We start from the raw sequence: 16,442 nt of genomic DNA, 5'->3' as shown, positions 1-16,442 counted from the left end.
TTGTAGAGTGCTTTTCTCATAAATTTTCCTTTTATTTTCATGTGTTGGCTATTCAGCGAGGCAGCTTTTGTCAGCATAATTTACACAGTGATTTACACTTTTTTTGTTCAGCTGATTTCTTCTACTTCCAGTCACTTGATCTGGTTAATGGCAACACTGTTTTTGAAAGATTGACATCCCTCAGAAAAAAATGTTTGTCTTGTCAATCCAGCAAGACATGATCTCCCTCTATATTTCAAGCGAAAGCATCTTTGTCTTGGTCTGTGCATCCACTCTGACACCCTTTCAACTTACCCAGAATGCTGCAGCCCTGTTTGTCTTCAGCCTCCATAAATTCTCCAACATAACCCCACACTGCACTGGCACCCAGTGGCTGCTCACTTACAGTTCAAAGTGCTGTTGTTAGCCTACAAGGCTACCAAGGGCACAGCACCTCCCATGTCACCAGATCATGATTCAACCCCACAGTTTCACACTCAGCAGCTTCTGCCTCACTGTCCCTCCCTTCTCTGTGGTAAACTGGCCATCGCTCTAACCTGTCCTGACTTTTCAACCCCTCCACAGGTTGGACTTCTTCTCTCCTCTGGCATCCCAGTGGAGAAGTAATCTTTCCACCTCAGTCACTACTGCAAATCACTTCCTATCTGACAGATTCTGGAAACTCTCTCTTCTGCCTCCAGCTCACCTCCGAACTCCAGCTCTGTGCCCAACCTGACCCCTCATATGCTGCATCAAACACACATCAGCTAGACATGTGTTGTTGTTGGTACTGCATAATGTAATTATTATGTGCGCTCCTGTGTATTAACTGAACATAATTGCTGAGGGATCAACATGTTTTGCAGTTAATGATTTAACATTTTCTCTTTACATTCAGGACTATCCCACAAACAAGCTTTAAACCAGTTAGCGCAGTCCAACACACCAAATTTGTTTGTTTTTTCCTTTGAGTCCAACAGAGCAAAAACAACAGAACCCTGCAGGCTGCACATGAAGTTCAGTGACATAAACACACAGAAACACTGATGTCCCTGGCCCGGGTCCTGATGCCATAAGTCTTTTCTCTGGCACAGAGAAAGAGCAGCCTCTAGTGGTGAAGGTCATGATTGTTCTTTTTCTGCTTTTCCTATCATTCAGTTAGTTATTTATTCGTCATTACTGAAAGTGCAGAATCTCTGATTTTACACAGTGTCATAACTTCTGCACTCCAGTGTTATGCTGTAAGTGGTCACTAAAGTGTGGCAGGATGCAGTTCAGTGCTGGATCATTTGACAGGATTGTGTAAACGGAGCATGACTATTACAAATTAATAGACTCACATTAAAATTTGGATGGGGAAATATTAGGCCTTCAACTCCACCAACCTTGGTTCACAATTGCTTACTTATATCTATATTAAAGTTTAGCTTGTTAGCAATTGTGTTTTTATATAAAACCTTATTCTAGTTGCTTAAAACTAAGCCTCATTGGATCCTTACTTTTAACTTAAGATGCATAACCTCAACTCAAACATATTAGTTTTTTGTTTGACATCACATTATTTATTTAATGGATGGTTCTATAGAGTTTCTGCTCAAGATGCTCACGTTATTCTTTGTCATATTTTCAGTAATTTTCAAGATTTTAATTGCAGTGTTAATTGCTGAGATATGGCATCATAACAATGTTTCATGACACATTGCACACAAATTCAGTTTAATGCAGATATCTACTGTAAACTGTTTATTTTGCAAGTGAAGACGCACATGAACATTAACATTATTGTCCAAACTGTCTTCTGTTAATGTCTTTTACTCTTTCAAGAGCTACTTCCTTGTTCAGCCTTGACCTTTGAAGGTTGCACATGCTCAATTAGTAGGTGAGCCAGAACAGTGACTCTGATAATCAGAATATAGCCTTTGCAAGCTTGGCACCAGGTTTATGTATATTCAATACTAGTTTCCCCTAGGAATTATTCAGTCTTTGTTTGTTTTGTTGACTGCTTGCATCAGTCCACAAAGGCAGCTTTTAAATTAGTGGAAATAAGCATCCTGCATGGCTTACAGTTTGCTGAAACAGTTTCCTCATTGTTTGGGGAGCTGTTCGAAGCCAAGAGGTACAGTCATCTAAAAACTACTGATGCACGTATAAATCATTTTCTGAACTGATGGGTTGGCTGTCCCACAATTGTAAGATTGGATTTCTGAATACCAGAGTGTGCTGTTTCAAACCCGCAGAGTAGACCTACAGTTAGTCACTGGTAGTTGAATCAGTGTTCACTCTAAATGGTCTATATACTGCTATGGTTTCAGCGTTCCAAAGTGTTCAGCCAAAAGCTGATATGTACATTATTGGTATTTTGGTTCCTGGTAGGCCATGTGTGTTCTTCTTCTATTCAGTAAGGTGAAGGAAAATGTGATGAAGGAACTCAGTGTCATTTTCCAATAGAAGATGCCAATGAAAACCACCAGTAGCCTATTTGTTGACTAGATGAGTCTTGAGGTTGTAGATAATGAACTGAGAATGTAGTGAGTATGTGTCCAACCAGTTCTGCTGTGAGAGGATAAGGTTTCTACATGGACAAAACAGCACAAGAGCCAATTACCTCAGACAATGTTTAGATAAGTACCACTCAATATCAGTTATATACTCGGTCAAACCTATGCATTAGCACATGTTCTCAGCCACAAACAGACACAGGGATTTGAAATTAGGTGACTTGTAGATAGCCCTCATGCCTATTATAAACTCAGTTAGACAGATACACACTGAAACACACACAGAGAGAGGCACAAAAACAGTTTACTAAATTGACTTGTAGATAGCATAGCTCTTATCTGTGCCTATCACCAGAATGCCTGTGATTTGGAGGAGAGAGCAAGTGTAGCTGGGATAATGAATAAGAAACGGAAGGGATGCAGAGAGCAAATGAAAAAAGGGTTACCGCTGGGGACTAGGCTAAATAAACAGCGAACAATTGTAACACTATATAGATAGAAATACTGACATTGATGACTGCCTGTAAAACACACACACACACACACATACACAAAATGCTCAGTATGCTGTAATATTCAGATGTATCTTTACTGTGGTTTGAATTGAAATATACACAGAGGGCAGGAAGAGACATGAGAGAAAGGCAGACGAGAAATACAAGAGTTGGATCTAAAATATGCATTAGCTGGCCTCGAATATTTTTACCACCAGATACAATTTGTAAATCTGGTGTTTTAGAGATTCACATTTAAATGGGAAGCGTTTGCCACTTGTAGACTCAAGTAGGATTGGAGGCCTGTTTGGCCAGGAGGGAGTCCAGTGTCCATTGCCCTTAATGAGCACACATTGGTACTGAATGAAACATGAGTAAATACACAAGTTTGCTCACATTGCCCCAGCAAGTGTGGTCTGGTGGTTTGGAGATTGTTAAGTGTGGTCAGGCTGTGTAGGTGAGTGTGTGTAAAATACAGTCCCTCCAGGATTTCGCGGGATTTTTTTTAGATTGTTGCGACCCAAAATGCCTCATTTTGCGGGACCTTTTGTAAAATAATTGTGATAAAAGTTGCGATGTTTGTTGCAATGAAGTTGCGGGAGACAGTGAAAGTTGCAAAATAAGTTGCAATTTTTTTTTGGTATAGTTCTTTAAAAATAAAAAGGAAACTTGTTTTGTGGAGAATACCAAAACGGCTGAGGATGCTGCAAATGTCTATGTGCTTGCAGGAAAAGCACCGGTGTAACTAATAATGATGAATAATAATGGCTCTATTCCATTTCAGTCTCAGTAAGCAATATCATTGGGTTAGCACACAGATTAGCATGTCCCTGGAGCACCTAAGAATGCAGTGACTATTAATGATATATATTTATTAAAAAAGTCAAATGTCTACCTTGAGGAAGTTCTATAGGTTTGCTGCTCGTTAAGCTTCAGCTTGTTAAGCAAGTCAAATGTCAATTTGTTGTTCCTAGGTGAGATAAGTTAGCCATGGCCAGCTGATTGGATGATCTTTCTTGAAACACAAGCAACTGGCTCATCTCGTTAACCACATTGGTATGTTTGGGTTGTAGTGATCTAGATAAGTGTCTCCTCTTTTAATGAGCTGTCGGCAGAATAGATGCTTCAAGCTCCCTTCCTGCCACATAAAATGTACATAAATACACACACACACACACACACACACACGCGCGCGCGCACAAACACATGCACAAACAGTCCAAGGAACTGTGGTCTCACAGGACAATGGAAACAGAAATCTTCAGGATTGACACTTTGACTCTTCTGAATTTGATGTCTCACCACTTACCTGTGCAAAAATGGACAGATGCTCCAACAATCTACACTTGCCTTAGATGTTTTTTCCTCAAGGGTAGAAGAAGGAGAAGGTTAAGGACATTTAACGATTTTTATATGCACTCAGACACTGTGAAGACCTGAGGCCCTAGTCTTTACTCCTTTTTTTTTTTTTATCTGTCAGTTTTCTTTTTGAGCAGCTCTGCTGTGAACATTCTTTTATACTGTCTCTCTTTTAACTCTACAATGTGAATGGGTGTTGTGAGCAAAGTGGCTAAAAAAAAAGGGAACTCCTGTCAAGGACAGTCCACATCTGGGCTTGAAAATCCATAAAGCTACATATCATCTTGGTCCACATGCCACCAAAGATTCTCTGAGCCTCGGCGTGAAGCTGGCTGATTTAATTTAGCAATCAATATGTTTTCTGTGACCATAAGCCACAGTAATCTTTTTACAGCACCTCTTCTCTCCCTCACTCCTCTCATCCTCTACCCTTGAGTCAATCCTTCCACCGGTGCATTGTAACACTAAGGCTGTGATTGCGTCTAACAGGCTTTGTGGTTAGAGGACTCAAAGAGTTAGAAAGAAAGAGAGGAACAGGATGAAAAACTGATATGAAGAAGAGTCTCTGTGACAAGGTTATGCTCTGAGTCTTGGTCCCATAAAAGTGGATTATGGGAAATAGGTTGCTGCTGCTTGCCATGCCTTTAGAATGCAGCAAGACAACTCATCTTTTTGACAGGAAATGAATTGCAACTGCTTTGGATCAACCAGAACGGTCCATCTACTATACAAAAATTGAGCGGAACATGCACTTTTTCTCTACTTGCAAGACTACTGGTATTTATATTGCCACTGTAATATAGCATAGGGCTACAAATAGATGGGAAAGTGAAAAAGGCTGGAAACATGTTTAGAGTATCCATTCAAACATATCAGCTCTGTGTGCATTTATGGGTGATCACTGTTTCCTCTCACTAGAAATAAACAGTATGTGGGTCTTCTACTTCTACCCTTCCCTCACACTTCCTTTCACATTACCATTCTTTCCAGGAGATTCTAGGGGGTCTGTCTTATCTTTGCTTGCAGCTCTCCCCTGCCCTCAAACTCGGGGACACAGCTGTTTTCTTTATTCTTCTGCCAAGCATCTCACACACACACACACACACACACACACACACACACACACACACACACACACACACACACACACACACACTCTCACTCACTCCCTCACGTTTTGGCTTTGTACCCATGTTATTGATGTTGACACAACCAGTGATGAATTCTTTCATTTCTGTCACTCGTGGATGGAACGGATTACCGTAACGGCAAGAAACAGCATCTACACCTTGATGTGTTTAAATATTTTCTCAATAATAATGAGCAACCGATGAGCCTAGCACCTTAATTCTAACCTCTGTGAAGCAGAGGAGAAATATCAGTGAATAAAACATTATCACAGAAGAACTTGCCAGACGGAAAAACAGAAAAATATCCAAATCCCTGTCTCTGAATGATTTAGAAGGCCAGAAGCTGGACGGGGCACTGGAACATGTCAGGACTATAGATATTTATTGTGAACTGTTGTTGAGTTGTTTTCATGCAGTTCAGAATGTGTAGCTGCACCCCTGACTGTTAAACACAACCTTCAGATAGACTAGAGGTGTGTACTTGGTAGTCACTACGATTTGTTACCTTTTGGTACTAAATGGAACAAAATGTTTTGCCTTTCCTTTCTTTCTTTCTTTCTATTTATCTTTTTCAGGGACAACAACTTCATCAAGGACTTTCCTCAGCTAGCCGACGGTCTCATGGTCATCCCCTTACCAGTAGAGGAACAATGTCGAGGGGTTTTGTCCGAGCCCCTGCCCAACCTGCAGCTGCTTACAGGTGAGGGTGTGTGAGTTTGGGGATATGGCCTTTTTTTCCATGTATATCTCTCCTGTTGTGAGTAATCGGTCTATTATCTCTCTATGATCCATTCACGTACCAAATGAATTCAGAACTGACTACAATCAATATGACTCTCTAAAGAAGAGAAGAACACAGCAGCATATTAAACAAATTATGCCTGTGAAAAACCCCAGTAATGTCTCTGTCATGTGACATTTGTCCAGAGAGAAGTGACAACATGTTTTAAATAGAAAACCATTTTGTGACATTTGATTTGCGAAATCCTTTTTTTGTTGGTGCAAGATCATTTTAAAAGACATGGGCTAGTCCTTTGTCATTGTGTCGTTAAACCCCAAACTCCATCTCAAAATGCTATCACGTGTATTATGCATATACATGCCCACACATACACGTGTGTATTGGACCTTGTAAACTCTCGTTTCACTGTTTTATCCTTTCCTCGACTGTTCCACCCCATCTTGTGGGGGAACAGAGTCACTTAGATATTTGGCTTGAAACCTGCAACTGCACATCTGTTCCCTAATCCCTCCATTAGATAAATTGGCATTTGATCCACACTGACCCTTGAGATTTTTTACTTGGGTTCTGCTTTCACCAGAATTGGACACACACAGACACACACACACACACACACACACACACACACACACACACACACACACAGAAACTAAATTGCCCGTTTTTCACCGTGCATGAATGTCTCAGGTGTAAAACGTTTTCCAGAGGCACAGGATCAAGGTTCCCGTAAGCATTTTATTTTTTTCCCCTTGCTCTTCACTTTTGTGGCTTTAGTTCTAAACTGGCGTGAAAGTTTGGTAATCGAATTGCAGAGAAAGGCGAGATTGCTCCTACTTCTAATGTCAGCAATCCAATCGGAGATGCGCTATATACAGTATCTGCCATTGATCGGGGAGCAGCTGGGATATGGGCTGTGATAATAAATGATGTTAAAGCAGTAATGGATAACAATACAGTAGATCTGCAATAAATGGTTCAAATGAAATGATGGATTTTATGTATGTATTCATTTATTTTGAATTGCAGGTCCACTTTATGAATCTGAGCTTTGTATTTAGTTTTAAATTGTTGTGTTTGTTGTCTTTCTTGCATCTCTTAATTTGTCTCCTTGTTACATTGTTTCTGTCTTTCTTAGGGGATGCTCAATTCAGTGAGGCAGTGGGTTATCCTATGGTTCAACAATGGAGAGTGCGCAGCAATCTGTACAAAGTTAAACTCAGCTCCATCACCTTGTCTACAGGTCAATGTTTGAATAATCTGATCTTGTGATTTCTTAACACTGATCACTGTCTACACAGCTTTGATGTAAATTCTGCATATTGTCAGTCAATCTCTCTATTTTTGTATCTGTCTGCCCTTGATAGATTCTGATTTTGACAACCCATTCACATCATACGGCTGACCTTAATATTCAACCCATCCTTCTAACAAAATCATCATTCCTGCCTCTCCTTCTTGACCTGGTAGGTTTTTCTAAGGTGCTGAAGACACTGTCAGCGGAGAGCACACGTGAGGAGCTGCTGGCTTTTCTCCAGCAATATGGCAGCCACTACGTGTCTGAGGCCCTGTATGGCTCTGAGCTCAGCTGCAGCATCTACTTCCCCAGCAAGAAGGCCCAGCAGCAGCTCTGGCTGCAGTACCAGAAAGGTGAGCATGCTGACAGACAGGGAGGAAATAATGCATACATGCTGAATTTTAGAGGAATGAATGGAGATGCCATCCTCACATTCTATATATTGAGGTTTATGTGACATTTCATTGAACATTTTAACAAGTGTATATGGAGGTGAGTACCATGTTTTGAGAAATGGTAAACATTGTGATAACTTCAGGAGTGATTGGGCTACAATCAAATGTAAACAAGACAAAATAACTTTTTCTAAATCAAAGGAAGCAACCTATTACCAATTCACAGTGAACAGAAGTAGAGTATTAACAGGAAGGGGGTTACTCTGTCTGACTATGAATTAAACTAGGTTATTTTTAAATACTTTGTCATGCCTGAATACGCCTCCTGGTTAAAAGGCAGCATAAGCTGCATGAATTGAATTAAGCATCAGTGTAACTTAACATCCCAAAAGCATCTTGCAGCACTGTTCCATTTAAATGGTGTTTTTTTAATCCTGTTTTTTCATGATCCCAGTGCTGATTTTCAGCTTAGCCATTCAGTGCCATTGATTCAGACCTCGCTTTCAAAATACATATGGTTATGTACTTGCTGACCTTATAGGATGAAAGAAAAAACTGATTTTAGGTAAAGGAGGCCAGGATTGAACACCCGCCCCCCACCCCCTTAAAAGGAGTAATTGAACACATCTCTAAACTAGGTGGTTTTAATGATGAGCATGCCTCTGGTCTGGAATGCATAAGTTGACCTGAAAGAAAATGCTGTATTCAGTAGTACACTAACAGTGGTGGAAGGTATTTGAGTAAGTTTAAAACTGTGTTACTTGTGCTTTACTAGGTTATCTCCATTTTTGCTACTCTTTACATCTACTCCACTCGCTAAATTTTGGAGGGTATTGTGTATATATTTAGCTGCTAATTATTTTAATTAAATTTTTTTTAAAGAATTTTTAGTGCCATTTTAGGCCTTTATTAGATAGGACAGACATGAAAGGGGAGAGAGAGGGGGAACGACATGCAGCAAAGGGCCGCAGGTCGGAATCGAACCCGCAGTCGAGGACTAAGCCTCTGTAGGTGTGTGTGTGTATATATATATATATATATATATATATATATATATATATATATATATATATATATATTATTGTAGTATTTCAACTCTTACTGAAGTAAAGGATTTGAATACTTCCACCACTGACTTAAAGACATGACAAGGCTATAAAGGGAGCTTCTTGCTTTTGAAAATAACACTCATCGTGGGTTTCAAAAGCCTACATTATAGCATCATTATTATTTTTGTCCTCATCACCCTGCGCTACTTACACCAATTATGGTGGTTTGCTTTGACTATGGTTACACAGAAAACTGAAAATTGTATAAAGACACATTTGATAATTGAGAACACAAATGTTAGAATGGTATGAAGAAAAAACTGCTACTGATATTTAAGTTGTTCATAAATGTTTATTGCACTCAGATAATCAACAATACAAACATGAATTTGACTAGACAGAGATGTCTGTACTGTGTTCAACACATTGTAAAATCCACAGGCTCCAAAGGACATAACACATGGGAGTTTGGTTCATTGACACATTGCAGTATTTCGATCCAATGGTACAAATTAACACACTTTGAAGACGTATGCAAGGAAATAACTTCTCTCTAATAACAGAATAAAACAGATGGTGTAGCACAATGACACAAGGACACTTGATTTTTTTTCTGGCATTTTATGCATTTTTCTGTCACTGTAAATTGTGAATATTATCTAGTGATAACTACTTCTAGTGACCATGTATACAGTGAAAGCACTGAATAAATGTTTTTATGGCAAGGTTGACATGCAGCTGAGACGATCTTGAATTACAATCTATTGGTTTAGTGTTGATATAACATGGCCTAACAATAAAACAAATAAATCATGTCAAATAAAAAAGCACGGGGAAATGACTGTGACAGACTTCACTTGATACTTAAATTCAGTTCTACTTGTTTTCTACTCCTTATCACTTTATGTAGAAATACTACAAACACTTATTGTTTACGATAATGTTTGATAAGGTCAGCTTTGTGAAATACTTTATTTTTAAGGCTGAAACTGAGTCAGTATGTGATATGCTCTTATGAGCATATCTGGACTGGAAGCTACGTATTGGCGGGAAGGCATATTTACTACTTATGTATTTATGGACATAGAATATGTTACATACATGGGCAGGTTTCAATGATTAACTTAATTCCCAAAATTGAGGCCACTAAATATTTTGATTTTATTTTACCTGAAAGCAATATATTTATAATGCTTAATATGGACTATGAAGTCCAGTAAAGCTACATAATAAAATAATAAATGAAATGCATGCAGATATACGGTAGATGAATTTAATCTTGGCTACCACAAACTTGCAAAAGACTGTATAAAGCTGTTGTCTTTACCGTATTTGCCAACACTGTAGAACCCAGGTTGCAAGTTGTGTAGTGTTGAATAAAATCCTGAGGGAAACATAGCAACACCGATCCAACATCCCAGTGTAACAAAGCCAGGTCTGGTGTGTGATGCTGGAGTTTTTCACTCATCATTATCCTAGCAGCGCTATTCTGAACACTCCTGCCAGTGATCCCGAAAAAGATTTGTTTAACCGCAGGCCAGGCGTGAGGAAACAATGGCATGGAATAAGTTCTCTGGAATAAAAGGCAGTTTTGAAGAAAGTTTGTAAACATTATTCAAGTTGTAGATGCATGCTGTACCTCTAATGCTTAATGTGGTCTGGGAGCTTTTTAGTGTTGGCTATTTTGATATTGCAACAAAAAGTCATTTATAGATGATTGTATGATACCAGAAGGTAAGCCAGTCTGGAATAGGTAAGAACACAGCCATGACATTTTAAAAGCCTTCCAGGTTACAGGTCATCTGGAACCTAATCATAATGTTACTCTAATCATAATGGACACAGTTCTGTCTGAGAAGTAGGAGCTACTGTGTTTTGTGATCAAAACTAACTTTTAAATAAATGGCAAGCAGAAGGGGATGTAACATCTGAAATTGTAGTGATACTGTATGTATGACTGAGCAGAACAGCTAGAATAGGGTCCAGGGCAGATGACAATAATATTATCTTACAGCTGGTTACCTCAACCTGCCGCCTAATGACATAAGTAAGGCTGTGGCTGGGATGTCACTAGGAGAGTGATGAAGGAAATAACATACAGGGAAAAGGGTTTGATGATCAGACAGTAGCTTTGAGTGAATGAATATTTGCTCTGAAAAAGTCATTAGACTGATGTGCTACTCCAAAATACACAGCACACTAGCTAGGTAGTATTAATAAGTACCGGGACATAATGATAATGTGGTCTACAAATTAAACATCTGTAACCATAATTCTGACCGCATTTAACCCACAGAACCCCAGTAAATGACATTTCACCCTTGCCCCATATTACCCAGCTTTCCTCCACAGCCTATCATGCTGGTTCAACCCTCTATCCTGTAGGTAACTTAGGTTTCTACACTTAATGTTCCCTGAATGTTACTAAATGCAATTCAATGAATGCTGATAATCAGTTACTGTGTTGCCATTAGCTAACTGCACAGTAAACTTTAAAGCTGGCAGCTGCATTCAGCAAGATCAATGTTAGTCTGTGCTACTGAAACCTAGGAAACAGTGTTGTGTCAATAATAAAGTGCTTCACAGGCCAAAAGCCTTGGTATGCTTAATTTTATATGTAAATACATGTTCATTTTCAGCTCTTCTTTATCCAGTTTCTCTTTTGCAAAGCCAGATCAGTGAAAGCCATGCATCGCACACAGTGAGGCTAAATGGTGGATATAGCAGTAAAACAGAGGAAGGGAATTGTCTATACTTTGTGCCTGCATTAGCTTTGATCAATGGCTTCTTTTGCTTATTTTAATGCAAAACTTGTGCCAGTATTCTTTGATGTAAAAATATTGCAAGGTCTGTTTTCAGTGTTGTGATCCGTTCCAATAATCAGGTACAAGGCAGCTTAAGTAGCATATTTTTAATTTGAGGTATTAAATAAAAATGCAGTGGGTTTTAAACTAAACCAAATTGACTAGAACATTAATGTATTAACTCAATGAATGCTGGAGTGAGACTTGTTTGGAGTGCAGCCAAACTAAAGTGACAGATAACCTTTTCCAAATTTCCATACCTACCAACACTACTAAACCTCTCATGTGCAGAAAGACTGGATTGGTCCTCTAGGAAGTGGAGGAGTGCCTCCTCTGAATGTATGTGTAGACTTTGACACAGTGGTCCCAACAATCCAGCACAAGCAGTTGTCCTTTCTGGGTGGTGGCCACTCCTACAGGGCAGTTCAGCCCTTCATGGATAAGAATTTTGAATCCACCCTCTTTGGGAAACTGGAGGATTTCTTTCCTGCCACTGTCCGTTACCAGCAAATCCCCATTGACATCCACACACATGCCAGTGATACAGCGGAAGTCCTCTGTCTCTGAAAAGAAATGGCTGAGCTGCTTGCCTAGCTGGCCGTCTGCATCCACTGAGCCAATAGAGAAGCCACCTTCCAGGTGGGGCTCATTGTGACGTTTTTCAAAGTTCAGGGCTAGGCCCTGGGTGAAATAGACTGTTCCAGCCGCATCACATGTCACAAACTTTGGCCGCACAGCAGAGCACAATCGATTGTAACTGACCACACCTAAATTGCGGTCCACTGCGATACACCACAGCTTGCCACCTTCCACATCCGACACCACAAACTGACCTGATGGCATGGCAGTAATTCCCCAGGGTTTAATCAGCTGGTTCTTATGGCAAGCCACACAGTGTCCATCCATAGTGTAGACTTTAACCGAGTTATCATAGTTGTCAGTGACCCCAATCAGGCCTTGAGGAGTGACAGCAATGGATAAGGGGATGAGGTTAGGCAGGTCAGCCCCAAGGAAGCTCAGGACAAAGTTGTCGATGCTACTGGCATTGCGGCGGATTTCACGCTGGAAACCTTTGCGATTAAAGATCTGGATGCGGTAGTTGCCACGGTCAGCCACCAGGACCTCACCTTGTTGTGCTACACAGATGCTGACTGGTAAATTGAACATGCCAGGTAGCGTTCCCTTGCAGCCCATCTTCTTCACAAACTGGCAGACTGCCGGCCCTGCACTTGCCCCAGCTCCTCCAGGTGATCCCCCACCTGCATCCATAGACTTTGACTTAAAGCTGCCTGGTGAACCACATGCCGCATCCTCTACAGCTGCAACCATGTCAATGTCTCGGTAATGATCCATTGCAGCCCCCCTTCCACCACAGGTAGCCCCTGTTGCCCCAGCTTCACTCTCTACATAACCCTCAAGTGCTATCTCCAAACCGCTCTCCTCATCTTCTGTATTGACAGTATAAGTTTTTGTGGTCACTTGGCCCACTTCTACAGGCTTAGAGTGCTCTGTTCTGATCAGCTCTGGCTCTTGCAGCTGAAACGTGATGGGCAAGCTGCTCCTCAAATCTAGCTCTTCGTCATCACTGCCTTCGCCATCATCCTTTAGCAAAGCAATATCGCTCTGCCTCACCAGCATTCTCAGATAATCACAGCGTGACACCACTTTTACCTCTGCAATGTTGAGGAGATACGTCTGCTCCTCCAGGACTTGCCCATTAAGCTTTTCCACTTCTGCCATGGAAGCTGTGAATGTCCTTCGAGACCTACTGAGTTCCTCTTGAAGACGTAGCTCAGCTGAAGTATAGTCCTGCTGCACTGCCTGGTACTTTAGTCTCAAGGACTTAGAGATGTTTTCAATAGCTGTCTTTTTCTTCTGAATATCACCCATAACATCACGCAGAGAAGTCAGCTTGCCACCTAGTTCTTTACGACGCTGTTCAGCAGCCACCCTAATCGGCTGGACAGAATGGCCTTGATGCAGGTGGCCCTCCCCTTTACAGAGCTCACAGAGGACTGTAGCACAATCATGGCAGTACTGTCGTGGTAGGCGGTTGCAGCAGGACTTGCACATTAGGGCAGCAGTAGCAGCACTGCAGGATGTAGTACAATCTAGGATCTTGAGCACAGTCAGATTATCGGCCAATTGGGAGATACTGCTCATACGGGACACCTTGCTACAGAAGGGGCAGCGCACACCATTTATAGTATTAGCCAATAGCTTCTCTAGACACTGCCGGCACACTGTGTGACCACACTGCAGGAGTTTGGGTCTCATTTGATCCTGGTTGTAGGTCTCCAGGCAGATAGGGCATTCAAGAACCTCCCTTATTAGATCTGGGTCCAGCTGGGAAGAAGATGCTGCCTCCATTATGGTCCTTTCCTTGAGTGAGTAAAAACAAAAAAGGAAAAGTAATTCATATTTTATTATATAGTAATATTTTATTCTGTGTGAAATTCTACTAAGGGTAAAACACAATGTAACTAACTCAAGTGAGGAAATAACTATATGATGTTACATTTCTGATCCATCACAATTGTATGTTATATTGCATGCAGCAGTATTTTGTAGCATATAAAATTGATGCTCAAATTATTTGCTTGGCAGTTATGGGGTCAGCTATAACTAGCACAGCAAGCTAGCTCTTCTCTGTTTCAAAGTATATTGTTGTCGCAGTTTAGCTGAAAGATATGGCGAAAATTACTTATTTGGTGACCAGTTAAATAGGTTAACATGTGTTATTGACTAGGCAGTGCTAACATTAGTTACAACTTACTAGATCCTCTTGGTGTTAAAGAAAATACGCTTCCAGGATAAGGCTATGGTGACAGTAGCTGGTAGCTAAGCTAATTGTTGATTTGTTATTTAACACACGATCGTTTTACGCCAATAATTACAAGCAATGTAATAAGCTAACTAGGTCAACGTTATATCTAAGGGCACGACCGTGCTCTATTGATGCTTAAAAATTGGTTGACTTTGCAGTCCAGGCTTACTAACAAATTACATTGATAATTCAATCATTTTAGACAGTAAATCGGAGGCCTCCTGACAAAACAACAAATGTTAACGCTGTCCCTTGACACAACGCGACACTGTTATTCAACATTATCACAGGGCTTTTAATAAAAGTGCTTTCGGAAATAACATGTGCGGCTCATCGTAATGTTTCTTTTGAAATGTCTGCTTTAAAATGTTACCTTTTCTTCAATGTTAGCTGGTTGGAACTGGAAGTTCAGAGGTTTTGATGGGCGTGCTGTGGTTCTGCTACTGCAGCTGCTAGTGAGAGACTGCAGTGTTGACGACGTCACTTACGCAATGCCACGCAATACGCACAGCTCTGTGCGTGACGGTTGTTTTGATTGGCTGCTGTGCTAGGGCATATACCAGGGTCCTGATGGTACCCTCACGATGCAGTCCATGGGATTTTCTGATATTTGACTTCCAACAAAAGGAGAATACCTTTTATTTACCTTATTACCAGCATTCCCATATTTACACAGAACAGGGGGCAAACCAGTTTTTCAGGCAAAGGTTGTTTTATTATTTATTTTTTATTTTTTACTTTCATGCAAAGTGCCTGTTCTAAATAGTTTTCCCAGCAATAGTGTAATTTGTTCAACACTTATAAAAATATACTGTAACTTGTCCTGAAATGACAGTGGTCATTTTAGTATTAAACAGGAAGACACACTATTATTGTACCAGTTTTTCCTTTAAAGACCAAACCATTAGTTAACTTGAGTGAACAAGTAAACAGGCCTGTAACTAAGAAAATAAGTCTCACAGAGAGAACCTGAAGTATTGCCCACAGGCTACAACTGCATTCAAAAATGTCCAGATGTTGTGACATATATCAGGTTTTAGACATAAGTAATTATAGAAAGAGACCACTAGATGTCAGAATACGTCTTCTAGAAGACATGCAACACCTCTGTGGAACACTAAACGTGGGGATTAGTACCATCTAAGAAAATGTCTGCTTTTATTTGGTCAAGCACAACAAATAGGTTTTTAAAGAAATATGGAAAATGCATTTTGATTGTCATTTAACATATTTAATAAATGTTATTGTATTTTGGTCTGCTATTAACAAACCATTGTAGAGTAACTTCTGTTCAAATAATTCATACAGCAAACAAAGTTTAATTGGAATGGTACTCTGTAGACAAGGTACAGCTCACACACAGATGCACAATTTAGTAGTGTGTACCAATATTGTGTAAGACTGTAAAATGAATAGTGTATATGAGCTACTGTAGATAACAAGGGTCTGTAAAATCAGAGGACTGTGGTACATGTAGCACTAGCAGCTGTTTTAATAAAGCAAAAACAGCAATGCCAACAGTAACCACATCTAGCAACATCTGTATTAAATTGCTTTGGAAGATATCTGACACCATTGCTGTTGTTGCCTGGGCAACATAACCCTGGCTAGAGGGGATGTGTCCCTCATGAGTAATTATACTGCAACCAGTCTACAAAGACATTTTAATTAACAAAGGCAGTGCAAGATCAATGGCTAGGAAATTCACTCCATTTATCTCTTCACTATGTTTGATGACAAACAAGTGTTGCATAAGCATCACATTCATACCACACAGCAAAGAGATGTCATAGTTTATAAAAAGGCTAAATGGAGGGCCACTCCTTTAACTGCACAGAAATACATGTGGTCCTATATTTGATTTATCCTTG

At 40.2% G+C, this 16,442-nt stretch overlaps 2 protein-coding genes across 2 annotated transcripts in view; one reads left to right on the top strand and one right to left on the bottom strand.

Moving 5' to 3' along the window:
• The window catches only part of astn2 (astrotactin 2), a 295,245-nt gene that overhangs the window by 222,487 nt on the left and 56,316 nt on the right, over nt 1-16,442 (top strand). The window contains exons 19-21 of the mRNA XM_028602252.1: nt 6,036-6,160; nt 7,338-7,442; nt 7,670-7,849. Coding sequence (XP_028458053.1) covers nt 6,036-6,160; nt 7,338-7,442; nt 7,670-7,849 — 410 coding nt within the window. The remainder of the gene's footprint in view (nt 1-6,035; nt 6,161-7,337; nt 7,443-7,669; nt 7,850-16,442) is intronic.
• On the bottom strand, nt 9,273-15,044 carry trim32 (tripartite motif containing 32). Its single transcript, XM_028602308.1, has 2 exons — nt 14,945-15,044; nt 9,273-14,126 (listed from the first exon to the last, which is right to left on the bottom strand). The coding sequence occupies exon 2, from the start codon at nt 14,112-14,114 to the stop codon at nt 12,054-12,056; it is 2,061 nt and encodes a 686-aa protein (XP_028458109.1). The 5' UTR covers nt 14,115-14,126; nt 14,945-15,044; the 3' UTR covers nt 9,273-12,053.

The sequence above is a fragment of the Perca flavescens genome, chromosome 16, assembly GCF_004354835.1.
Source record: "Perca flavescens isolate YP-PL-M2 chromosome 16, PFLA_1.0, whole genome shotgun sequence".
NCBI classification, from domain to species: Eukaryota; Metazoa; Chordata; class Actinopteri; order Perciformes; family Percidae; genus Perca; species Perca flavescens.
The sequence above is the reverse complement of the archived record's forward strand: the minus strand, read 5'-3'. Positions and strand labels throughout refer to the sequence as shown.

What these genes read in the sequence shown, in the direction of transcription:
- trim32 (XM_028602308.1), bottom strand. Translation starts at nt 14,114, where the DNA reads ATGGAGGCAGCATCTTCTTCCCAGCTGGACCCAGATCTAATAAGGGAG.